Genomic DNA, 27,763 nt, shown 5'->3' with positions numbered 1-27,763 from the left:
TTACTACAAGCTATGTCAGGGTGCACGTGATATAAATAACAGAGAAGAGAATGTTTAGCATGGTAAATAAATAGCTCACCATGGGGCTCTAGAAAGCCTCGTAAGCACACGGCAATATGCGTCCAAGGGTCGTATTCTAAGTGGCTCGGAGTTTTCGTAACACCCCTATCTTAACTGATTTTTGTACAGATTACACCTCAGTATCCTCTTGTACGTTACTAATACAAACACTGTCGAAATGAAAACCATATAAATGATATTTAACACTATGTTAATGTGTTATATGCAAAATAAATCGCTAGAGGGGAGATGCTACGAAGCCTTCTGCCACTTACAGTATGGGTCATAGAACCTTAACTTAGTCGGCTAACCGCTTCAAGATGATGAATTCCTTATCCTATTCTTGATATCTCCAGACAGTTTTAATCAGCTCATGAGAGACTTCCAACTGGAAGGCTTAGATATATCCGTCTTTTGCCCTTTCAGTACATCATTCTTTGCTGCGATGAATATAGTAGTCTGAAGGACGCAAAAGTAAACTGAATAAGACATATCTGATTGACCGAGTTACGCTGACTGTCTGAAACTTCTTAGTCAGTGACAGATCTTGCAAATTAAACCTTGATGTTCCCTGCTTTATGAACCACTACCTTTTGTTTTCAAAACAGTTTGTATGAATATCAGAGAAGGAAATACAAAGGCATTTCTTTTGGTGGTGTTATCATAGTATGATATGATTCATTATAAAAACTACCGTACCTATTGTAAAGAAAGGAGATAATGAAGGCTATAGGTTCCAGTATCTTATCCCAACCTGAATAACGTCATCGGGGAAAGAAGGAAGGAAAAAATACAGAAGAACTAACACCAAGCCATATATGGCTATATGGCACTAAGGTTGTTGAAGTGCTCTTGGTGTGAAAGTGGTGTGAGGGAGAAAGAGTCAGTGTCAATGTGTGTGTGTGTGTGTGTGTGTGTGTGTGTGTGTGTGTGTGTGTGTGTGTGTGTGTGTGTGTGTGTGTGTGTGTGTGTGTGTGTGTGTGTGTTAATAAAGGTACTCATGTCATGATAGGATTAGAGGGAAAGGAAAAGCCGGAAGAAACATGAAAATGTCAAAAAGGGAGATGGGGCATGTAGAAGAGAGAAAGAGGACAGTAAGAAGAGAAAGATGGGAGACAAAAATACTGGGGAAGTATTCTGTCCCCACCCTCCCCGAGGGGGGGGGTAAGAGCAGGTTTTAAAACATACAGCAGCGTAGTGAATAGGTAAATATAGGTTACCCCCAAGGTCTTGGTTAACCCCTTCAGTACGATGACGCCTTTGTTTTTTATTCCTGTTGCCTCCAGACGATTTTAGTTAAGAGATTCCCGTTGCTGTGGCGGGGGAAATAGAAGCGACATGGAAACCTTTCAGCATACAGAACACTAATACGAAGATTATTAAAATCCTGTAAGATACAAAAAAAAAAAAAAAAAAAAGTCATGGGAGTAACTGACAAACTGATCCATCCTGTCATACCAGTCTGTCCTGTTATTACCCTTTTCTTCAACAGTACACTACTCAGAGAGAGAGAGAGAGAGAGAGAGAGAGAGAGAGAGAGAGGAGAAACCCAAACACTTACTTAGTAGGTGATGTATCGGCATAAGGCATCAAAACCTTATCGACGAACGAGCCGAAGCCAAGTTGATACTGCGAGGTAAGGTTGCTCAGAAGATGGGCCAGAGAAGCTCCCAGGCGGGCTATGTTTTCCTTGTCATCCTTCATGGAATTGGAGAGATCCATGAGGTAGTATAGATCCACGGGGTAGTCGGTAGCCAGGCGGTAAGTCACGTCAATGCTCTCAGACACACCTGTAGAGGGTAAAGTGATGGAAGGTTAGGAGGAAGGTCGGCCTGATACAGAGCATACACAGTAAAACAAATGACAGTAGTAGTAGACTGCGGTATAGTGTAAGTGTGGTTATATGACTGTTGCGGACTCACGTTACATTGTCAGTATCCATCCCACAATATGTGTCAGTCAGTGGGATTCGGACCCAAGGCAAGAGCGTCCCAAAATATAATGCCATTACCAAGCCGACGGATTCACCGTGTCGCCCTGAACAATCATGCTGTTGTAGGTACTTATTTATAGGGATGTGTGTGTGTGTGTGTGTGTGTGTGTGTGTGTGTGTGTGTGTGTGTGTGTGAAGTAGGGTTGGGTGTAAGTGTGTTGGTGTGAGTTTTGTGTGGGTTTATGTTGTGAGTGTTGTATAAATGTGTTTTGTGTTGTGTTGTGTGGGTATTTAATGTGTAAGTAATTGTTGTGTGGGCGTACTCGTAAGGTGTGTTGTATCGTACTGTGTGGATATGTATTGTGTAAGTACGTGTTGTGTGGGTGTGTGTTGTGTTGTGTTGTGTTGTGTTGTGTTGTGTTGTTTGGGTATGTACAGCAGGCCTTCTCTATACTGGATCAACTGGGGTGAAACCGATGATCCGGTAAGTCCAATGTTCCCCCCCCCCCTCAAGTGGATTTCAAGCACATAACGGGGGGAAATGAGTAAGATTGTATATTTTAATACTAACAATGAAAACCATACCCATTTTACACTAATATGGTACATAATTTCACACCCTTGTCATAGCACTTCTTCATGACTAGCACAGTATAATTATGTAAAACAACTCAGCAACCATGAGGGGGAGAGGGCCAGGTTGGGGTATGAAGGGTAGGAAATTAATGTATTGTACACTGTACTTGTATTGACGGATGTAGACTGCTCACATTCCCTCTCTCCTGTGTTGTATACTGTCATTCAACGACACTGTCGGCAAAGATGATTTCTGGTGGCTCTGGTGTCACCTGTTGTAGAGAGAGTCCTGAGGTGCTGGAAGCTGGGGTCCTGGAGGATGTTCTGCTGGATCCTGAGGCAATGTAGACGCTGATGCTACAGACACATTGGAGGTCTCTGACTCTGTGCGGATCCTCTTGACAGCAGGAGAGGATATAGGCTTGAAAACTGTAAGATCTTAGCCTAGTTCTGCCTTGGCTGCTGCAGGTGCATACCTTCAACCTGACGAACCGCATGACCTCATAGTGGTGGGCAATAGGCCCACCAGCTCTGTCTGTGATGAAGAGAATTGTGTGGCAGCATAAATGTCTGACGCCAGAGACGGTCCAGGTGCCTCCACCTCCTCATCCACTTTGTCTTCTTCCTTGGCTAGTGACTTGTCTTGTTACAGTTCAGCAGCAGTTTCCTCTTCCGTCTGGGGATGGTAGCCAGGCACACCAGCATCCTCAACTAGCGACTCATGCAGCTTCTCAGCAAGGTTTCCCTGCCCTGTCGTTGCCAACATATCTGCCATCCTCGGTGGTTCAAACCCTTCAAAATCATGCAGTTGTGCTGGAGTCCTGGGGGTTCTGGTGAGTTTGCACAACCCATTCTTCAGTGTGTCAAGAAACACTTTCTTCCACGCTTTTGCCCAGTTGAAAGTGGCGTCCTTAACAGTGTCATTTTAAAAATTTTGCAGGGTCTTCTTGCCCTTGGTGTCCTCATAGCCATCCTGGTCCATCCCATCCTCAGTCGCAATGAGGCACTGGTGAAGGTGGAGGTTCCTGTAGTGCCCCTTTGCACTAACTCCCAAGTCCATAGGCTGGAAAAGGCAGTGATGTTGGCCGGCAGGAACAAAGCCTTGATTTGTCCATCCATGTTGCAGACTTTGGCAGAGTAAGGATGGGCTGGTCCAACACCAGCACTGCCTTCATTTCGTCAGGACTAATACCATACCTTTTTTGGTGCTGCTCCACCGAAGGGTCGAAGCTATGATGGAACCAGTTTTTGATGATTTCCTGGGTAAACTAGATAGACTTGTTCCTAAGGTACTCCACAGGAAGCTTGGCCATCACGTCTTAAGTGACCTAGGCACTTGCTCTAACCCACTATGCTGGCTGTTGACGATGAAAGCCATCAGCATTGTCACAGGCCAGAATGGAGATGTGCTCCTTCATTGTCTTATGCCCTGGAATGCTGCCAATATCTTTCCAAGCCTAGGTATTTTAAGGAAGAGCACGCCAGAAGAGCCCAGTCTCATCTGCATTGTAGTTCTGAAACTCACGCAGGCCTTCATCCTCCATCAGCTTTGGACGAACAGCTCCACAGCATTGGCATCAGCGATGAGCATCTCCCCAGTTATGGAACTGTTAACAGTGCCATGACTCCTCCTAAACTTCCACAGGCAGCCATCACAACACTTGAAATTTTCAGCTCCAAAGGGAATGACAAACCTTTTTGCTGTGTGTTGGATATCCAGGCCACATACAGGAACACCTTCATCTTGCCCCTGCCTGTGCCACTAATGAATCACTTCGTCTAGTTTCTTGTTGGGCAGCTTTCTGCCTCAAACACATCCTCACTCTTCCATATACCATCCATTTTTTTTTTTTTTTCAAAACCTCCTTTGTTTTGACTTTGGCCTTCAGGATGTCATGCAGGGTCGACCTCTTAATCCCTAACTTCCGACTGAGGTCGCCCCTGCTCGTGCCTTTCTCATACGTCTCGATCACTTCCGTCATCTCTGCAAGGCTTAAAATCTTCCTCTTTGCTTTCTGATTGGAGGAGGGGGAAGGTGATTCCTTATGAGAATTATGTTTTACATGCTCATTACACATTACACTTCCTATTCAAAATTTTACTAAAAACGAAATTCCATCACCCAGTCTGAGTCCCCAGGGAGGAAGGAGGGGGGACCATCAAAACCCCCAACATCCACCCCTCTTCCAGTGACGACTAAATAAGATGCCTGGAATCACTGTCTTACTCACTTTTTCTTCATTCCTGCAACATTCTCGGCCTTTCCTGTAACTTTCTTTCTGTTCAACACCACCTCTCCTCTAAACCCCACCTTCTCTTCCTCACTAAGACTCAGCTGTCTCATGCGACAGATAGTTAACCCTTCTCTGTATCCTCCTATTTTCTCTTTACTCGTTCAAAGCAAAAGGTGGCTGTTGTATATATGTATGCAATGACATCTTTCTTTTGTGTTCCTGAGCTTGAACCTTCAGTATTCTCGACTCTGGCTTTGGCTATCCTGTCATTCTCTGACTAAATATGTCTGTGTTGTTTACTTATCCTCTAATTCTACTATGAAAAATTCTTTGGCTGTCTTACTTCTAAGATGGAACACATCCCATCAGTTTCTCCTTTCTCTGAAATCTCTATTCTAGGTGACTTCAATGCTCCCCACCACTTTTGGCTCTCCTCTCCTTCTCATTGATCCACCTGGTGGACAAACCTATATATTTTCTATCCTTAATGACCTAGAGCAGCTTGTACAGCACCCTGCCTGTATCCTTGACTGCCTTTGAGAGAATTCCAACATACTTGACCTCTTCCTTACATTTAATCCTTTTGCTTATGCTGTCAATCTTTTCTCTCCACTGGGCTCCTCTGATCAACCTTATCTCCTTAACCTGTCCCATCACTCCAGTAAGGCCTGTAGACCCTCCCAAGAAGCAGTGGCTGTGGCACTTTGGAGCTGCTAATTCGGAGACCCCCAGGCAGTATTTCTTTGAGATCCCCTGGAGCGATTATTGCTTCCACGGCCGAGAGCCGTCTGAGTTTGCCTTGTGCAATACAGAGGCTATTCTCCTGGGCATGGAAGCATACATTCCTTTCTCATATCCTGTGACTTATGCAAAAAAAAAAAAACTTTGTTTAATCACACTTGTTTTAATGCTGTCTACAACAGTGAGAAGGCCTAAAAATGGTACCAGAGTCAACTAATCCCTGAATCTCATTTCTTTTATATTTTCGCCTGGAATTGTGCTGAGTCTGTTCTTCACTCTGCTGAAAATAATTACATTCATACTAAATGCTCTGAACTCTCCAACTCAAACTCTTCCCGTCCTTCTTGTACCATGACAAGAACCTTCCTAATAACTTTACCTCATCATCCTTCCCTCCTCTCCTCCACTTTGATGGTTCTGTAGCTGTTTCTCCTACTGATAGAGCAATACTCTTCACCCAGACTTTCTCCTCTAATTCCACCTTAGACGATTCTGGTGTTGGTCCTCCATCACTTCCCTCTCTGACTTCCTCATGGCTGACATTAATATTTCTTCAGCTGATGTATTTTCTGCCATCACTAGCCTCATTACTAACAAGGCATATGGGCCTGATGGGGTTCCTTCTGTTGTACTCAAGAACTGTGCTTCTGTGCTTACACCCTGCCTAGGTAAACTCTTTCGCCTTTGTCTGTCAGCTTGTATCTTTCCTTCTTGCTGGAAGTTTGCTCTCATTCAGCCAGTCCCAAAGAAGGGTGACCATTCCCAGCCCTCTAACTATCGCCCAATTGCTTTAACATTCTGTATTTCAAAAGTTTTTGAGTTTATTCTTTAAAAAATTTTTAAGCACCTTTCCTATTGCAACCTTCATCATCAGTATGGGTTCCGCCAATGAGCTCCACTGGCGATCTTCTCACCTATCCCTCAGACTCCTGGTCATTCTCCATTTGGGAGCTTGGCGAAATCTTTGCCATTGCACCTGAAATCTCAAAGGCTTTCGATCGAGTCTGACATAAATCTTTAATTTCCAAACTGCCTTCTTGCGGTTTCTGACCTTCTATCTGTGCCTTCAGCTCTTGCTTCTTTTCTGGGTGTTCTATAGCTGCTGTTGTAGACAGCCACCGTTCTTCTCCTAGAGCTATCAATAGTGGTGTTCTTCAGGGCTCTGTCCTATCACCAACTCTATTCCTTCTATTCATCAGTGATCTTCTAAGCTGTAATTCTAACCCTATCCACTTATTAGATGATGACTCCACCCTTCACTTTTCCATTCATTTCCCGTAGCATCCATCTCAGCAGCGGTTACTTCAACACACAAGGGATGAGGCTACGGTACACCTAATGTGTGACTTGACTCATATCTCTGACTGGAGTAAAAGTAATCTTGTTGTTTTTAATGCATCAAAAACTCAGTTCTTACATCTTTCAACCGACAAAAATAATCTTCTGCCGGAGTATGCTCGAATTTTTAACCATATCCAGCTCAATCCGACATCATCATTGAACATACTAGGGGTTTCATTCTCCCGGGATTTATCTTGGAAAGATCATATTATCTCTCACAAATTCTGTTTCCACGAGATAAGGTGCGCTAAGCCGACTCTGTGCCTTCTTTACCCCTGCACAGTTATTGACTTGATTCGCGGGTTTTATTCGCCCCTCTGTAGAGTACAATTCTCATTTTGTGGGGAGGCTCCCCAAATACAGCTCTTCTTAACAAGGTGGAGTCAAAGGCTTTTCGTCTCATTAACTCTTCTCCTCTTACTGGCTCCCATCAATCTCTGTCTTTTCATCACACTGTTGCATCTTTATCTCTTTTCTAGGAGTATTTCAATGGTCACTGCTCCTCCGAACTGTCTGTTTGCACCTCTCCACCACTACAGTCTAGCAACAAACTCTCATCCCTTTTCTGTCCAACTCTCTAATGCAAGTGTTAACTGTAACTCCCAGTCCTTCATGTATGTAACAGGTCAGCTCTGAAACTGTCTCCCTCTGTCTGTATTTCCTACTGCCTATGATCTCCAGTCTTTCAAATGCTGTGCCCAGGCATCTGGAAATGAATGGATCTTGAATTTGACTCTCTCTTATCTCGTTTTTGTTTTTACTTAGAGGGAACAATCTTGTGGGCTCCTGGTCATTGGTTCCTTTATTCTTGCAAAATAAAAACAATCACCGTGGAGTAACACTTTTCACACTCAAGAGGCACGAGATGTGAAGGTGGAGACGTGAACACAACGAAAGACACAGCAAGACTGGTGTTGACCACGTGTGGTAGTGTGTCCACAGCTTCTCTCCTACCCATGCCTACCAGAAAGAGACCCAAAATAACCCAACGTGCCATTGTTTCCCGTCCACTCTTCCCCAACCAATGCCTCCAACATTGATAACTGCATTCTGAGTCCTGCTGCACATGGGAAACGGTCTGGTAGACCTGCCGAATACACCCATTTAACAGAGATCATACGACCAATGCAAAAAAGTGTCTGATGAGCCCAGAGTTGTCTGAATGGTCTCAGTGATTTTTTTTTTTTTTTTCGATTTGGATGGTATCTGTTATGTACAATGGTTTTTCCAGGGGTCCTCAAAATGAACATTAAAGCAGATATCCAGGAGGTAGAGTGTTTTAGTAGTTAGGGTCACATGTTGCTGTGGATAGAAGAATAGATGCAGAGGTGAAGGTTAGACTGAATGAGGTAGGAAAGGTGCTGGGAGGAATGAAAAGTGTTTGGATGTCGTTCACTTAGAATGGATATAAACAGGCGGCTGTATGAGGGAGTAGTGGTACCGACTGCGTTATATGAGACAGAAACATGGAATATTGGAGTAGCAGAAAGGAAGAGATTGAATGTAATGGAGATGAGGTGTCTGAGGAGTATGTGCTGAGTGACGAATATGGATCGAGTGAGATATGATAAGTACAAATGAGAACTGGAGTTCTGTGAGAGACAGCTAATCGAATTGATCAGAGAGTCTTGTGGTGGTCTGGGCATATGGAGAGAAAGGATGAAGAGCGATTGGTAAAAAAGGTAACTGGATCTAATGTGAGAGGTGTAAGGCTGAGAAGGAGACCAAGAATAAGATGGATGCACAGTGTGAAGAGAGCATTAGGTGCGAGAGGGATGTCTGTAGAGCAAGGAAGAGTGGCAGCGCATGATAGGGATGAATGGAGAGAAATTGTGAATGCACAAATGGTGACGGGGCCCCGACGGGATGTTCTCCTGCATCTGGTCTGATCAGCTGATCGGATCAGGTGTGGGGAAGGGGATGGGTCCATTATTATGTGGCAGGGGTAAACCAGCTTTGCTGTCAAGCCCTGCTGCGGATGTTGCTGGATTGCATTGTGCAGTTGGCCCTCGTGTGGTGTGGTGCAGTGAGGAGCGGTCCCTTCTCCCCTGAGACTAAATGTGTATATGTGGATGAGTAATTTGGTGTGTGTCGTCCTGTCTCGGCAACCCCCCTAGGGGGAAATAGCCTAGGTATATAGAGCAGACAGCACTTACAAATTCATTGCGGGAAAAAGGAATAAACGAGAAAATTGTAAGACTGCTCGAAAACATATATAAAGTGGGAGCTGCAACAGTTACGTTACAAAAAGACTCTGAAAAAAATAAGATAGAGAAAGGCGTGCGTCAGGGAGATACAGTTTCACCAAAATTATTTACAGCATGCCTTGAAAGTATTTTCAGACAGCTAGACTGAGAGGACAACGGAGTAAACATAGATGGAGAAAACTCAAACCATTTAAGATTTGCAGATGAATGTTCTAATCTCAGAATCAGCAGAGACATTGCAAATATGTTAAATGACCAAAATAAAGTCTCAAAGTAGGGCTAGAGATGAACCGGAGTAAAACTAATGTTTAATTCAGATACACCAAAGAGCATCATCAAAATAAACAAAGAAATTCTTGAAGAAGTTAAGGAGTACAATTACATGGAACAAGTACTAAAAGTAACTGAAAACCATGATAGCGAAATAAAAAGACGCGTTACAATATGATGGAAAGCTTTCGGTAAACATAGGGACATCATGAAAAGCAGCTTGTCAGTATCTATGAAACGAAAAGTACATAACTACTGTATAATCCTAGCTACGATATACGGTTGCGACACCTGAAAACTGACAAAATCGATTGAAAATCACCTATTCCGTTTTCAAAGAGTAGTGGAAAGGTCAGTGTTGTGAATATCTTTGTGAGTCAGAAAGGAAATAACTTGGGTGAGACAGCACACTATAGTCAAAGACATTATAGAAGTTATAAATGAACAGAAATGGAGGTGGGCCGGTCATGTAGCAAGAATAAGCGATAACGGATGAAGCAAGAGTCTACCTGACTGGACTCCAAGAGATTGCAAAGGTAGCAGAAAAAGGTCAGACAGAAGATGGAGAGATGAGACAGAAGTTTGCAGGCAAAACATGAGAGATTGGCTTAGTCAAGGAATTCGTGCATGGAGAAAGTCGGCGGAGGCCATTGTTCAGCAGTGGACTTGCAATGGCTGATGATGATGATGATGTAATCGACATTATGATAAACCTTACTTGTGCTAATTTTGATAACTTATTGTACATACCAAAGTACCATTATCTGTATAGTTTATCGCTTCTCCAGTGGCCCGCCAGACTCAAGTGTATTTGACTCAATATCCTTACAGTTGATCAACCTTAATCTCACCGTTATTTACCCTGTTTAGTAATTTTAACGTCCATAATGTAGAATGGTTATTGCATTATTATATTCTGTCATTACTCACGATATTGGTCTATAATGCGCGCTGTTTCCAGAATCGTTTAATGTCATACAACTGCCAAAACAACCAACCAGAATGCCAGACAATCATGACCACAGTGGCTGACACTTGGACCTACACCAAACATATAATCCAGAACAATATAGGATGATGGTACTCTCACCACTTGGCTCCTCCGACTACAATCTCATCAAAGCATCATTCTTCAGTTGCCTCAAACCTCCCCGTTCTGAACCAGTCAGGGTGACCAGATGGCACTTTTGATAGGGCAGACTAGGATGAGTTCAGAACTTATCTTGCTGATGTTCCACGGCAGTCTTTCTTGTCCACTGACATTAATTATTCCCAACCCCACAATGATGACAGTACAAGTTGGAATGGAATTGTTCATACCATGTCAATAATTTACTAAAAGATCAGATTCCCCATATTGGTTCGACTGCAGTTGTGCCACAGCAACGACCCATAATGATCTATCATGTAACTCTTACTTAGAACAAATGAATCCCTCAGCCACCTTAAAATTGCTACAAGCAATAAATCTCGCAAAAATCAGCTTTTTTCACAACCAGGCAACAGCCTAATGACAGTAGAATATTTTGGTCAACTCTCAGCTCTTTTAGCAACAACTTTAACATGTCATCATCTATTCCCCTCTAAAACTTTCACAAGGAAACCTTGTAAGTGACCCTCGTGGAAAAGATAACATACTTGTTATTACGTTTGATAGAAATTCTACCTCAGGGATCAGTCAGGACTTTCCTTTACTAGAACTTAGCTCTCCCAAAATTGCTCCACTAAAGATACGGACTAGATACGTAATATCTATACTAGACAACTGACCTGCCAACAAAGCTCTAGGTTTAGTTGGAATTCCTCCAATGGAATTGTGTCCCAGAACTTCCTCCTTTTCTTACTAAATTATTCAGACTGCATACGTATTTTTCATTCATCCATTCATCATCCAAACCTACATTGCCCCATGAGGAGCGTAGGAGCCCGGGGCTAGGCAGTTCTCCAATTTTTGGAAAGAAGACATCATCCACCCAGTCTCAAAGCAAGGAAGTTCCTCTGATCCCACTGATTACAGACCCACAGCTATCACATCTTCTCTTGGAAAAGTACTTGATATTGTCATACATAACCACATTGTTAAACACCTTCAATCCAACAACTTAATTAGTGACGGACAGTATCGTTTTCGCCACTGTTGACACACTAAATCACGTTACTGACTGAATCCATCAGTCAAAACTAACCAACATGGAGAAACCCATGCAGTGTCCCCTGACATTTCTAAAGCTTTTGATAGTCTGGCACCGTTTCCTGTTATTCACACTCCTTTGCTAAGGCCTATCATCTTTTGTCCCACTAGTCTCCTCATATCTCAACAACAGAAAGATAACAGTGAAGGTAGATGATGTATCTTTTTCTTTCCACTCATTTAATGTCAGTGTGCCACAAGGATCCGTCCTGCGTCCAACTTTGTTCCTTATATTAATAATCTCTTGTCTTTCACTTGTCACCTCGTTCACTCACATGCAAATGGCCTAATACATCACAGTTCTTTCACACTTAACAACCTATTCACAAAGTTCGATTTTTCTAGCTCCCAGCTCAGTACAGCAATCTCCATTAATAAAAAATATCTGAGATCACTGAATGGGGATGAAATAACGTCGTCTCATTAACTGCCGGGAAACTTAGATATATCCAGTTTTACTAATAGACAGATATTGCCCGATTCCTACATTGCCTTCAGTGCAACCATTTCCTATCTAACACTACTGAAATTCACGGCGTTTCGCCTCTCACGTTACACTTCTCACGTTAGATCACTTGCTAAAACCGCCTCAAAGAAGCCTGGATTATTGTACACAATTCGTAGCAACTTCGCTGACGAGCCTTTAAACATAATCTATAGGAGGCATTTATGCTTTCAGCTCGAATGCTGCTCACCATTGTGGAGTGGATATGGAGAGGTTGCACTAAAACAGTTTGACAAAATTCAGAACAAAGCTAAAAGAAATATCAATACCCCAGCAATTAAAAAATTAATAGCCCAGCAATTACAAATAAACTACCTCTCTTACAAGTAAGATAGAGTGTTGCCTCCTTTGCATTATTTTACAGATACTTTCACAGCTAATGCTCAGACGAAGTTGTATCCATTCTGCCACCTCATCACGCTTTCCCCCGTGCTGCACGGGCATCTGATAGCGTTCATTACGTGACTGTCACAATGCCATATTGCAAAACTGCTGTCTATCAAAATTCCTTTATTCCTTGAACTGCTTGTCTTTGGAACTTACCTCCCAAGATTGGTTCCCCCCAAAATTCAACCTTCAGCATTTTAAGTCCAGCTGTTATTGATTTTTTTTTCCTATGAATGGAGGACACCTGTAATCCAGTGTATGGAGTTATTCATTTGGTTTTCCCTCCTTTGTTCATTTTCTGGGGGGGGGGGAAGTGGGAGTATATTGTGAAAATATGAGTTGTGTGGGTGTGATGTATTGTGTTGTGGGGGTATGTACTGCGTATGTGTTGTATGGGTACCGTATGTATTGTCTATGTACGTGTTGTATGGGTGTATGGTGTATTGTGTTGTGTGGGAACGTATGGTGCAGTTAGGTGGTGTGTTGTATGTAGTGTGTAAGTACTTGTTGTGTAGGTATGTAGTGTGTAAGTACGTGTTGTGTGGGTGTGTGGTGTGTTGTTTTGTGTGGATATGTTGTGTGTAAATACGTGTTGTGTGCGTGTGTGGTGTGTTGTGTTGTGTTGTGTGGGTGTGTTCTGTGCATATGTAAGTACGTGTTGTGTGGTGTGAGGTGTGTTGAGTCGATATGCCGTGGTGGGTCGTGTGGTCTTTCGTTGTGTTTTTGGTAGGTGTGTTGTGTTTTGTGGGTGAGTATCGTGTTTGTTTGTGTGTGTGTGTGTGTGTGTGTGTGTGTGTGTGTGTGTGTGTGTGTGTGTGTTTTCAGTATGGGCATATGTGTGGAAGTCCATTGTATGTGTGTGTGCGTGTCATGCTGTGTTTGGACAGGTTGGTGTAACTGAAGAGGGCAGTGTGAGGTGACAGGGTAGTGTGAGGGAAGAGGGCAGTGTGAGATGACAGATAGTGTGACTGAAGAGTGCAGTGTGAGGTGACAGGATAGTGTGAGGGAAGAGAAAGACAAAGAGAGATTATCAACACAGGAAGCATTTTTTTTTTTTTTTTTTTTTTTTTTTAGGGACTCTTCCTCACTGACAATATATGTTTTTTTAATCAACCGTAACACCACCACGACCAGTGTCATCAAAAGTTACAGCATCCACAATGACATGAATATGAGTTTCAGCAGTGGTAACTGACTATTATGCACTTTATAACAACACTGAAATCAGTATAATTATAGTTACAATATTACCATCAGTATTACTAATCTTACAATAGGAAAAGTCAATATTATCACATTTTATGCAGTAACAACATGGTAATTATCAACGTTACAACAGCAATAATGTAACTATTATCGGAAGCAAAACGGCAATAGTCAGTATTATCGATATTATCAAATTGTCGACAATAATAAAGTCAATGTTATCTAAGTCACACCAGGAATCACATCAGCAGTAGTCAGTGTCATCGATATTATTACATTTAAATCTTCAGTAAAGTCAATATTATTCAAGTTACAGCAATTCTGTCATTATTTTCACGGCTACCCTGTCATAACAATGGACTTATTTCATTATCATATTTGAGTTATCCCAAACGATTGTATTAGAGTGAAAAACTTATTGTAGATTCCAGCGGGGAAGGCAACATATCGGCAACTTTATCTCTCTCCCTCTTTTTTCTTTTTTCCATAACTGTGGAAAGTGTCAGTCTTCAGGAACACAGTTGTATCATTACTATACCGTTAGCTAACATCTTCTCCCAGCGACAGGAGAATTTAGGTTTATTTTGGCTACATCCAGACTATTTTATTCAGCCTGATGCAATAATTGAATAAAGGAATACATAATATACAAGATAGAATTACACTGGTCACATACAAAAACTTTGTATTTATGGTATGAACAAAACTACACATTTGTAGTCTTTGTCTTGAAGGTCAGGATACAACCCACATATTATTTCCTGTTTTAGATAAACATAAACAAAAACATCATTACTTTTTCAGATTATTTTTTTTAGCGGATGTTTGCAGATGATACTGTGTTGTTAAGTGAAGAAGAAGGGGAGCTGCAAGGCTTGGTGGATGAGTTTGGGAGTGTGTATTAAAAACGGAATTTAAAGGTGAATGTAGGGAAGAGTAAAGTTATGGTCTTCGAGAAAGGTGAAGTCAGTGAATGTACAGTGAGGTTGGATTATGAGGAAATGGAGAATGTGAGTACGCTTAAGTACTTGGGTAGTTTGATGAGTAAGGATGGAAGTTTGGAGGGTGAAGTGCTTGAAAGGGTACAACAAGGAAGAAAGGTTGCTGGTTCCTTGAAAGCAGTGATAAGAAACAGGGAAGTGAGCATGGAAGTGAAAAAGTTACTACATAACAGTATTGTGATACGAACTTTAACGTATGGAAGTGAAGCTTGGACGTTGTTGGATGGACACAAGTCAAGAATGAGAGCAGTGGAAATGAGTTACTTGAAAGGAGCCTGTGGAGTCACATGGAGAGACAGACTGACAAATGAGAGTGTCAAGGAGCGTTGTGGTGTGGATGTGGATGTGATAAGAAGCATTAGGAGAAACACACTGAGGTAGTTTGGCCGTGTGGAGAGGATGGAGAGTGAGAGACTGACAAGGAGTGTATGTGAGTGAGGTGGAGGGGGAGAGAGGGAGGGGAAGGCCAAGGATGAGATGGAGGGATGAAGTGGAGAGGTATATGAGAGAGGGGTGTGTGAATTAGGATCACGACAGTGAAATGGCGGGGGGCAGGGTGACGTGGAGGCGACTTGTTTGTGGCCACCCAGTATAAGGGATTGAGGAGTCTGGCAATAGATAGATAGATAGATAAGTATATTGTTCAGTTTCTTGACTTCCCTTCCCGCAGGTGAGTCTAGACTAGGTTCACACGATTAGGTTAGATTAAGAATTTATATGAGGGGAAAGCCTGATGACAGCGGGTTAACTCAGTGTGGCCTTGGTTTGGCTGGGTTATCATGCACAATATTAGAGGGACGCTGGTTAGATCAAATGTTGCGTAGTGTAGGAAGCTGAAAAGATTAGATTATTTTAGAATGGGTTAGACTCTACAAAACAGAAGGTGTAAAATGAGTTAGATCAGGGTGAGCGTAGCCTAAGTGACGACACCAGTACGTACCGGTACTGCATGAATACATATACTTATCAGCAACAACATCCTGTCACAGCTGAAAATTAATCTGGTGATGACCGTATTTGGACACAGATCAGTGTCATCAGTGTCGCTTGCTTTGGAATCAACAAACTATTTCAAAAGTCCATGGAGAGAGAGAGAGAGAGAGAGAGAGAGAGAGAGAGAGAGAGAGAGAGAGGAGGAGACAGGCGACAAGACTTGATGCTGATGATTACTCACTAACCCCACGAAAGCATGTCACCAGCTTCGGCTTCAGTCCTTTGGTCAAGGTTTCCTAACTAACTTATGATCAACTCCTTGTTGCATCTATGATTTGTTTTCCCAGGAAGGACAAAGGAAGTTTTAGTCAGACCATAACTACCATGGTCTAAATCGCAAACACAACGACCATCAGTTCCCTGCCGAAAGATGTGTATGCTTTGGAGGGACAATGGGTGCAGAATCTTACCATGTGTCTTCTCTCCCGCAAAGTGAAATCACAGATAGGACAGGAAAATGATGTTAACCCCTGAAATGGAAGACATACATTTTGTTTATTGTCTTTACTTCCCGATAATTTTGCAAACCACTTTAAGTGACAAAGAAACATTTTCCATTAATCCCTTCCCAGCCTGATTTCTTTCCATAAAGTAAATAAAATAGCCAGAAAACAGAAAGAACTAAGTTGTGATAATAAAATGAATGGATAGGAAAGAGGTGGTGGCAGTGAACCTCCAAGTTCACCAAAATACGGCATGGGTCAGTGTTGCCATATATACGACATTTATGGTGCAGTACAAATATATACAATAAATTCACCTTCGATACGAAGTACGAAAGCATTTCTCATTATCGTACGTTTTGTACGGTAATTTTGGTGTAAAGTCCATAATTTTGTAGTCTCTATGACAATTCTGTGTGTCTAATCTGGCAACATCATCATGCATAAACTGAGGTAGAGTGAATCGGACTACATAAGGCTAATCAATCCACTCCTATGACGCATTTTTCATTGCTATATCCAGGCGATTTTCTTAGCCTTTAATGGTGATACTTCATACTGGAGGAGTAAGATATAGCCTCCATTAACCCCTTCACAACTGGAGGAGTATTGTAAGCTAAATTTTATCGTGTCAAACTAGCCAGGATAAATTGGAAAAAAAATGTCACTACCATGACGTACTGTATTATGATAGATTATTATTACTGCCAGACGATTCGATTCAGCCTAGAAGAGCCCCGTGATGGTGTTGGAATTAATGTTCGATACATCTAAGCCTTCGTTTGCTGTCTTTCTCCTAAGCTGAATAAATTCCGTCTGAAGGTAACTAGAAGTAACTAGAGTGAACTAAAAATACATCATCGGACTGAACGGGTTAAGGGAAGCAAGACCTTAATAAGGAGCTGCGCCAAGTCCGAATTTATAAACTTCCTAACCTAAGCTTAAGTTGTGATTGAGATTTCTTGCGTAATTATTCGCTAACCTTCAGTCATACACCTAACAAACATTTAACAATACAAAAATCAGAATATTCATACATACATATAGAGTAAGGATGGAAGTTTGGAGGGTGAAGTGCTTGAAAGGATACAACAAGGAAGAAAGGTTGCTGGTTCCTTGAAAGCAGTGATAAGAAACAGGGAAGTGAGCATGGAAGTGAAAAAGTTACTACATGACAGTATTGTGATACCAACTCTAACGTATGGAAGTGAAGCTTGGACGTTGTTGGAAGGACACAAGTCAAGAGTGAGAGCAGTGGAAATGAGTTATTTAAGAGGAGCCTGTGGAGTCACATGGAATGACAGGCTGACGAATGAGGATATAAAGGAGCGTTGTGGTGTGATGTGGATGTGATAGGAAGCATTAGGAGGAACACACTGAGGTGGTTTGGCCATGTGGAGAGGATGGAGGGTGAGTGACTGAAGAGGAGAGTGTATGTGAGTGAGGTGGAGGGGGGGAGTGGGAGAGGGAGGCCGAGGATAAGATGGAGGGATGGGGTGGAGAGGTATATGAGTGAGGGGGTGTGAGTTGGGAGCAGGGCAGTGAAATGGCGGGGGACAGGGCGACGTGGAGGCGATTTGTTTGTGGCCATCCCGTACGGGATTAAGGCGTCTGGCAATACTGTAGATAGATAGATAGACAGACATATAGATAGATAGGGTACAGAATAAAAACTACGTGACCGAATTCAAGGGATTGACTTACTGAGGCCAAGGACGTCAATTTCATTTTATTATTGCCGTTTGCTATTCCTCTGATGATTATAGTCAGTTCAGGACAGACTTTTCAACATGAAGTGGTTAATAAAGGTACTAATAATCCCCTTCAGCACGAGAGGCATTTTGTAAGTTGAACAAAATCGCTTGGCAGTAACAATAACAAAAAAAAAAAAAAAAATCGCTCTGATTCAAGTGGGTAAGGGATGGAAAGGAACAAATGATGGCAACTGAAACAATTAGGTCAGGTGGGTCAGGTTATGTTTAGATGGAAACCACTGTGGGGTGGGTTAGCGAAGTGAAATAAGGGCTTCTGCCTCACATGGGTGTGTTAGGTTAAGAAAAATATAAGCTGGGTTACAGAAGGCTAAATCAATCTGGCGACTGAGTTTTGCTAAGTAAAGTTTGGACTGGGTTAGCTTGAGTATAATTAGAGATAGGCTAGATTAGATTAAGGGAAACTAGGGCTACATAAGGTGAATTTAGGGTCTGTCTATGGAGGTTTACTAACATAAATTAGGATTGTGCTAGGTTAAAAATAGAATAGAATTTCGATTTCTTGAGTAGCACTCGATTAAGTTTTATATAAAAAAAATAGGGCTTCTGTCTCTTAGGTAAATATACTACTGCATTACATTAAATGAACTGAGAGTCTATATTTTAAGCTAGGTGTATTCTCATATTCTTGGAGCTCACTCTCAGATGAATAAAATCGTCTGACGTAAGCTGTAATACAGTAGTGTCCAAAAGTTCCCATGCCCATGAGAAATAACAGTGCTGACAGCATCCACACTCAGGCTCCTATGACTCACTCTAAGCTACATAAAATCGTCTGGCATTAGCAGAAATAAAATCCTTTAGACCACGGCGGTGAGAGTTAAGTGAAAACAGGGCTAGGTTGACTAACACTGAAACTGGTGTAATAGTCCAGGCTAGAAAGTACGATTTTTGATGAACCATGCACTTGGACACAGTTTTTTTTTTTTTTTTTTTTTTTTTTTTTTTTTTTACGCTGGTTTTAGACAATTTCGACCTGCTGATTTCAAATGTGATGAATACCAGACGATAAAAGTTGTGCGTTTTTGTGGACATCTCTTAAAAGCAGGTATATAAAATCATGGTAAAAGACATTGGCTATCTCCTTTTTATACCTATCTAGAGCAAGAACTCTGCCAAGATTGACAAATTTGTATGGAGTTCTGTAAAATTAATTTATTTTTACACTTCATTATTACTAATTATTACAAAATAGGTCATTATTGTATATTATTAAAAAACTATAGACGCTATATTTTATACTGTAGTTGCATTCAAAATTGAATTCTGATTATAAGGCTGGTAAATATTTGTCTTTGTCTTTCTTGCAGTGATAGATTGTATAATATGTGGTAGCAAGAAGCCGAAGCTTATTCAGTCTTCAAGAATCCAGAGTCTGCATGATGCGAGTCGTCAACGTGGCGATGGTTTGAGTGAAAGTCTTGCAGAAGGTGTTAACACAATTCACCTGTCACAACAATTGCATCAGCGCTTACTGCTCAAGGCATCATATAGAGCAATTTCTGAAAAAGCGTAAGTTGCAGCCAGCTGATGGCACAAGTGGTGAAAGACTGAGAGGAAGTCATGCATTTAATTTCCTTGAAGACTGTTCGTGTTGTGGTCAGTAATGCTCAATGGAAAGACCCGTAAAGAATCCAAGTCGTTGGAGAGAAGCATATATTTGTAGAACTGCTGATGTTGGAAAGACCACATCAAAAGAAGCCATTCTAAGGCAAGCAAGTGAAAGAAATGATGCTTGGGCAAAAGATGTGACATCCAGAGTTTATTGTGCTTAGACCGATCTGCATGCAGCAGACGCCCCTTACCACAAAGACTGTCTTGCTAAATTTTTCACCAACAGTCCAACTGAGTCCACTTTTAATGCAGGTGACAGTGCACTAGACAATTTGGTCAAACAAATTGTCACAAACAAAGAACGCATTTGGCATAGTGTTGATCTGTATAATTTGTATATTGAACTGGGGGGAACACACCACTCAGTGCGATCCCTCTTAAAGACTGTCAGCAAGAAACAGCATCCTGAACTGATTGTTTTGTCCTCTCCTGGTGTGGCATCAATCTTAGTGTTTCAGGGTAAAGCAGCAAATCAACTTCATATTGTAGATGACACTGAGGATGAATGCAATGTACGAGTCATCTCAAGTTTGGCCAAAAACATCAGAGATGAACGCCAGAAACCTAATATGAAATCTTATTACACCCGCATATCAATGTCCGATGTTATTAGTGATTGTAGCCAAATGCTCTTGTCAATGCTTGCAGCAATATCACCTAAGCTTGATTGCACACTGGAAGCAGCAATGATTGGCAACATTGTAACAGGTATTGTGACTGGTCAAGCAACACACCTACAGATATCTTTGTGTGTACTGTTGAATCGACACCGAAAGCCAGTTGAAAAGTTTCATAATTTTGGTGTTACATCCTCTTCCAATGAACTTCGGCGTTTCAGAATTTGTGCTGCCAGTTCAATGGCCAAAGCTCCTCGCGGACTAGCACAATATGACAGTACAAATGGACTGGTCCAAGTTGTCGCTGACAACTTTGATACACACATTTCCTCCCAACATGGACAGAAAGCAACCCATGGGTTGGCTATGATCATAACTCAGACTGGGAAGTCAAAGCCTGATCAGACCCATGGTATATCTGACATTCCCACAATTGATCGCCTTAAATGGGATGAAACAAACGCCACTTGCTTGAGACTGGAAGAAGTGAATGTACAAAGTTATCATGGAAGCAAGAAGCCTGAAATGCCAGAGCATTACAGATTTTGGGATGTTCCTACTCTTGCCTTTTTGGCCAGAAGGCAGGTGTCTGTGATGACACTGATGTGCTTCTTATCCTTGCACATCACCTGCATGCATGAACCAACGGCTTGACAACTACAACTGAGGTAACCATGTAGTCATGTTCTGGAAAGCACACTGTCATTAATGTCAATGAGTTGATCAAGAAGCATGCTGCAGTCATCCGTAACCTTACTGGAGCTCATGCCCCAACTGGATGTGATGCAGTCTCTTCATTTGCTGGTATTGGCAAGGCAACTGTGTTCAAAACACTTGAAAAGTTCACTGGTTTGCTTCTTCTAGGTGATGTTGCAGCATCACCGGATGACGTCACTAGCTCTTGTTTGAAATTTGTAGCCGTGTTATATGGGCAGGAGCCAGAGATATCACTAGGCCACATGAGTGCTAATATTTTCAAGAGAAAACTTGGTAAACATGTACCACCAAAGTTGAGCAGCCTTCCACCTACTCGAGGTGCATTTAACCCATCACGTCCCGAGCTATTTCGCACCTCTGACACCCACCAATCCTGAGGTATTTTCGAAAAAAATTTTTTTGGCTAAAACCTCCGCTTTTGGTGAGAAACATCGAAAATTCATAGAGAAATCGCTCACCTGAGGTTTAAAATACTCGATCCAGGCACCAGTACCTCCTTACCTAACTGGGTTTTCTAACAGGCTGGCACCAAAGAAAACGAGTTCTGTGGGAGGGTAACTATTTCACACCACTCATAAACGGTATTTATTTATTTACTTGGTACGAATTTATATGTAGTACGAGAGTATATTTGTTTTCAAACAGTAATATAGGCATTATAAGCATTGTTTCACTCACTAACTCATCACCATACCTGACCTTCTTTTGCCACATTACCTGATCATTATTTCTGACTATTTCTTCCTGTAATGCTATGTAAACTTTGTCCTCCACATTGTCATTGATTGGAGAATCACTCTGGCCCTGAATGTCTTTCCTGGCCAGGTCACTGGTAACAGGTGAATTGCTGAGACAATGGCATGAGGGGGGGAGGGGGGAGGTTATGCAGTGTAAGGCACTGTCCCTGCCTGGCATCTTGAAGAGGAATAGAGGAAGGTGTCCCATATATACGTACGAAAAATTTTCATTCATTCATTGCCAGACGCCATGTATCCCAAACGGGGTGGCCAACGGCTTAGAGTTAATTGTTTTACAGGGAGGGGCACTAATCCTCCACCAACCCCACTTGACACGTAGGGATGCCAACAGCATCTGGTGTTCCCAGGCGGTCGCACGAAAATTGAAAATTGTGCAAATTAGGGACCTTGCAATTGCACGATGTACCAGTACCTCGCCGGGACTGGCAAATGCAAAATGTTGCAATGTAGCCATATGTCGACGGGATGGGGCGGGTTAAGCTACATTGTGAGGGTGCCCATTTCCAAACAGCTTTGTGGAAATCACTAGGCATGGTTTTGCTCCCCGACTTGGACCTTCTGCAGCGTGGCTGGGAAATGAATGGACAAGAATTGCGACCAAAGTATGCTCTGCCTGGCCAGTTAGCTGCACCAGATGAAGTGCTTAATCACGTCTACTGTGGCTACAAAACGACACACTGTCCATGCACAAAAATTACACTTCCGTGCTCAGACTTCTGCAAATGCAAGGGCAAGCAAGCTGTCAAAACCTGTTCAATCTGAACATGGAGCAGTGATGACAGGGGCGATGAGTCTGAATAAATATTGTGTGAATATATTATTATAAACATTACATTTTGTCAGAATTAATTTCTTGAATTGATTTCTAGAAGTGAACACTCATAACTCGTCATATGATACCATTACTACATAAAGTCTTTGTGTACTTTTTTCATGCAAGGATAAATCATTATTGCCGTATTTCTAGTAATATTATCTGATTGTTTTGTCAACAAAAATATAAAATATAACATAATTAACACCTTTAATAACCATTTAGAGTCATTCTCAGCGTTTCATAAGATTCCTGGCAGTAATTTTGGAATTTTGCGTTTTTACAAAAACGCTCAAAGTTTTACGTCTGGCACTCATCATATTTGGATTCAGCAAAAAAAAAAATATTCAAGAAACAGTCATGAAAACTACTATATGTTAAAAGACAAGGTCTAACGATTTGTAGCCTGGACTATAAGGCAAGACAGTAGGAGTTGGGCCTCTCTCTCTCTCTCTCTCTCTCTCTCTCTAAGGTCCAGCAGTCATTCTACATGCCACGCACTTTCACATGTCACTACTTCGGCATTAATACACACCGGCCTTCCTCTTTTCTTTCCTTTTCTCTCACACGTTGGTTACACGTCATTAAAATTTCTTTTTTCCAATTCAAATGTCGTCATGGGCCAACAGGCCTCCTGTTAACTGTACATCCTGTGTACTCCAGTGTACTCCTGTATCCATACTAAATACAATGTACTCCTGTGTCCATACAGAATACAATGTACTGCTGTGTCCATACTAAATACAATGTACTGTTGTGTCCATACTAAATACAATGTACTCCTGTGTCCATACTAAATACAATGTACTCCTGTATCCATACTAAATACAATGTACTCCTGTGCCCATACTAAATACAATGTACTGCGGTGTCCATACTAAATACAATGTACTGCTGTGTCCATACTAAATACAATGTACCGCGGTGTCCATACTAAATACAATGTACTGCGGTGTCCATACTAAATACAATGTACTGCTGTGTCTATACTGAAAACACTGTACTGTACTCCTGTGTCTATACTGAATACAATGTACTCCTGTGTCCATAATGTAAACATGCTTGAGGTTGTCTTATGTAGGATTGGTGCACTGGTAATAGTGGAGGTGTTTTTATGATATGTAAGTGGGTTGTGAGGAACATCGGTAAAGTCTGTTTTTATTAAATTCAGTTCATGTTTTTCTGCCCCAGTCTGGGAATGTACTCCCGTCATTTAAAACAGCAGATTACCTCCCTATCCACCCGGCCACCACCTCCCCCACCTATGTATTTATCTGTTTATCTTACCTTTCCTGAGTTTAAGCTTCATCCTTTGTGGCCTCATCTGGATAATTCTGTCATCTACTCGTCGGTTCCCCTGCCTGTTGATCTCTGGAAAGACAAATACGATAAACTAACATGTGATACAGTATTTTAAAAACAAAATTTATCCCACTTTCCATTGATGCTCTCTTTCTCTTCCCTCTCGCTATACCATATCCCATCCATCACTCCTTGTCCCAGCCCTCGCCCTGCCCCACCACTCACTCCCTGCCCCAGCCCTCACCCTACCCCAGTCCTCGCCCTGCCCCAGCCCCAACCCTGCCCCAGCACTCGCCCTGCCCCACCACTCACCCTGTCCCAGTCCTCCCCCTGCCCCAGCCCTCATCCTGCCTAAACACTCACTCTACCCCAGCACTCACCCTGCCCCAGCACTCACCCTGCTCCAACCCTCACACTGCTCCAACCCTCACCCTGCCCCAGCCCTCACCATGCCGTGGCTCTCACCCTGCCTCAGCCCTTACCCTTCTCCAGCCCTTACCCTGCCCCAGCCCTCACCCTGTCCCAGCCCTCACCCTGGCCCACCCCTCACTCTGTCTTGACCCTCACCCTGCCCCAGCCCTCGCCCTGCCCCAGGTCTCACCAGTGAAAGGGTGGTCAATCGTGATGCTGTGGGAGTTGCTGGGGTTCTCCACGTCATCGTTGCAGTAGGTGGTGGGGTCGGCGGTGTGGTGGTGGCAGTGGTAACCAGCCTGTCCACTGCTGCCCTTGTCTCCACCCTACAGAGGGGGGGGGGTAAGTGGTGCGCGTGGTGGCGGTGGGGGGGAGGGGGGAGGTTGATGGTGATGTTGGTTGAAGAGGTACTTGGTGTTGTGGAGGTAGGTGTTGGTAATGGGTTAGGTAGGTGGTGGTGGTGATAGTAGGGGTGGGTGGCGAGGTTGGTGAGTGATGATGGTGGTCAGGTGGGTATGGTGTGGTCGTGAGGTAAGTGGGTGGTGGTGATAGTGGTAGTAGCAGAGGTAGGCGATATTGAAGTAGGTGGGTGGCGATGGTGGTGGTGGTGATGATAATGGTGCAGGGTGGTGGTGTTGGTCGTGGTGGTAGGAACGTAGGTGGTGGTGGTTGTTTGTGGTGGTGGCATTGGTGGGTGATACAAAAATGTACAACTGAGCGCAAACAACATCATGCACATTGGTTCTTTTAAATCTTTTTAAGTGGTAGACTATATCTGAGGCTATATCTGCTGTAAGAGCCAAAGACAAGGACAGAAAAAACAGGATAGCTTTCCCACCCACGAATCACTTCAGTCAGACTACCAGAAAAAAAAAAATGGAAAGCGTTATCATGCAGTAAGGAAAAACTGTATTAGTATCCCATATGAAAAGATGAATGGAAGTCATATTATACCAGCACTGTCTTAGCTTGTAAGAAAAAGTGCCATCAAGTGAGCATCAGGTAGTGGTACATAACAACGAGAATGTGTCCTTCATGTTCTGTGTTGTAAAATACACATAAGTACGTAGTTTATGGGTGAACATGATTATCTGAGGAATAACAACAAATATTTACTTAATCGCTTTCTATGTTACAACTGTTTCACACTTTACCACATCGGAAAAAGTTCTACTGAAGAAAACAAGATTTACTGCATATTACTGGAAACGTTTGCCAAAAAAAATTTAATACCATTATCTCCAGCATAATCCGACCGATCTACTGTGAAGCGTTTTTTGACTTCCATATTACCAAGTCCATGACGCTTTTCTTCTCGTGGTCTTACCCATGCTGTGCAGACCACATAGTATTTGTTCTGTTTCTTTCTTCTTACTTTTTTTCCCAACGCTTTGCCACGTGGAGCAATTTTTGTAATTCTTCACTAACTCACTTCGGTTTTGGTAAACATGTACCCTGTGAAAGTCCAAAATAACTTTTTTCTTTTGGTTGCATGCCATATACAGGGCTTTATGGGGTCATAGATAAACCCATATTTCATCGTGAAAATGATGCAACACAAATTCGGGAAGTTTATTTGATTCTGCAAAGAACTGTGGGCGCTAGAGATACATTTTTATTTTTATTTTTTTTATTTTTTATTTTTTTTGTTTAGTGGAGACCATCCTGCACACCCCTGGGAATGTTGGCAGTCTTTAGATTATATTTCATCAGAGTCTGTGCTCAACTGAATTCACCAAAGGCAGTTCTAAATGTTTATCATATGGCTTCTACTCTAGAAAAGCCGCTGACCTCTCTCTCTCTCTCTCTCTCTCTCTCTCTCATCGTCTACTAACGCTCCAACCGCACTGCCTCCTGTGCTTACAGGCAGTGTGCCACCGAAAGTTAGTAGGCACTGTGTTAGCAAGTTAGAGACTAGGATATTAAACAAACTAAAATCCATGAAAATCTATGCATACAATGTAAGAAGCCTCGCAGAAGATTACAAACTTGATACCTTAATGACTGAATTGCATCATATGAGATGGGATATTGTAGGTTTGAGTATGATCCACAAAAAAGAAGGAAAAAATAATTCAGCTCGAAGACAGCAACCACCTATTTTACTACAGATTAAGGCAAAATGAAAGAGTTAGTGGTGTAGGCTTTGTAATTAACAGAAATCTTGCAGACAACATTGGTAAATGCAGCACTGTATCTGACAGAGCAGCATGGATCGTAATTAGACTAGGCAAAAAATATACCCTGAATGTAATACAGTACATATATATATATATATATATATATATATATATATATATATATATATATATATATATATATATATATATATCTATATATATATATATATATATATATATATATATATATATATATATATATATATATATATATATATATATATATATATATATATATACGTAAAGGTGAAGGGTGGGGTCATCAGCATGTAAGTGGATAGGGTTAGATGTATAGCTTAGAAAGTCAATGATGAGTAGAAGGTAGAGAATTGGTGAAAAGGACTGAAGCCTGAGGAATCCCATGTTTGAATGTTTTAGGGGAAGAACGGTGGCCGGGTATAACAGCAGCTATAGAACGACCAGAGAAGAAGCTACAGTAGAGATGAAGGCACATATAGAATGACAGAAACGGCAAGAGTGCAGCAAGGAGGTTGGTCTTGGGTGACTGGGAAAAATAAGACACTGGAAAATAGATTTATTAGGTAAACATGTTCGCGGTTGTAATATGTTCATGTAGGAAATTACAGTAGGTTCATGTGCGATACATCGTTGGTGGGAATGGGCCCAAGTAAAAACATATAGGTCCAATGGGTAAAAAATAATAATAATAATGTCCCTGGAGGAAATCAGTGTGAGAAAATATGTCCATGTGGGGATTTGGTGTGTCCCCAGTGGGAGACAATGGGTCCATGACGAAAAAAAAAAAAAATACATTAATGGAGAAAGCAGGAAAACTCAGGAGAAATAGGTTACTGGAAAACTAGATCCATGGGAAACAGGCAGCTTGAAGGAAGTGGGTCCATCGAGAAAATGGGTCCATGAGGAAAGTCGGTCCATGTGGTAAAGAATTAAATCTTTGGGAGGAAGTAGTTACAAGGGGAAATCGGACAACGGGATGAACGGTCCATGGAGGAAAATAAGTCATGGGGAGAAATGGGTCCATGAGAGAAAGATAGATCCATAAAAGAAAACGGGTCAATGGGATGAAAATAGGTCCAAGAGGAAAAATAAGTGGGTGGGGAGATGACCCCTATGGGGTGTAATCGGAGACGGTCTTATGTGCCAGTATTCCTCAATCTGGGCATCATTTTTGTCACCTTTCACAGTACCGTCGAAAGCTTCGTCATACCGTCTTGTTATAACGTTACCAGAACTGAACACAATACTCTAAGTTTGAGCATACTAGGCTATTTTACTAAACTTGCTCTGTGCATAGACAAGGCAGACACAGTAATGAACATCTGTGTTGTGGGTATGTATAGTCGCGTTCAGGAGAAACGATACACGTCTACTCGTTCAGTGTACTATGGTATCCATTGCTGGTAAGATTTGGAACTAATTCCCTCATTTATGACGCATTGATGACCAGTGCACCAGGCAGTAAGTGAAACTGTTCCAGATCTCGCCAATAGTAGGCCCTACAGCAGGAA

General features: G+C 42.1%; 1 protein-coding gene across 2 annotated transcripts in view; it reads right to left on the bottom strand.

The window, feature by feature from the left end:
- LOC145415692 (integrin beta pat-3-like) overlaps nucleotides 1-24,412 on the bottom strand; it is a 111,067-nt gene extending 86,655 nt beyond the window's left edge. For both annotated transcript variants that reach the window (XM_080284907.1, XM_080284908.1), the window contains exons 1-3: nucleotides 24,284-24,412; nucleotides 23,668-23,751; nucleotides 1,622-1,850 (exon numbers count right to left, since the gene is read on the bottom strand). In XM_080284907.1, coding sequence (XP_080141033.1) covers nucleotides 1,622-1,850; nucleotides 23,668-23,704 — 266 coding nt within the window. In that variant the 5' untranslated portion in view covers nucleotides 23,705-23,751; nucleotides 24,284-24,412. The remainder of the gene's footprint in view (nucleotides 1-1,621; nucleotides 1,851-23,667; nucleotides 23,752-24,283) is intronic.
- Nucleotides 24,413-27,763: the final 3,351 nt, after the last annotated feature.

The sequence above is a fragment of the Coenobita brevimanus genome, chromosome 103 (genome assembly GCF_032717465.1).
Source record: "Coenobita brevimanus isolate Jiangsu-jjx chromosome 103, ASM3271746v2, whole genome shotgun sequence".
Lineage (NCBI taxonomy): Eukaryota > Metazoa > Arthropoda > Malacostraca > Decapoda > Coenobitidae > Coenobita > Coenobita brevimanus.
Note: the sequence above shows the minus strand (reverse complement) of the source record. Positions and strands in the feature narration are given on the sequence as shown.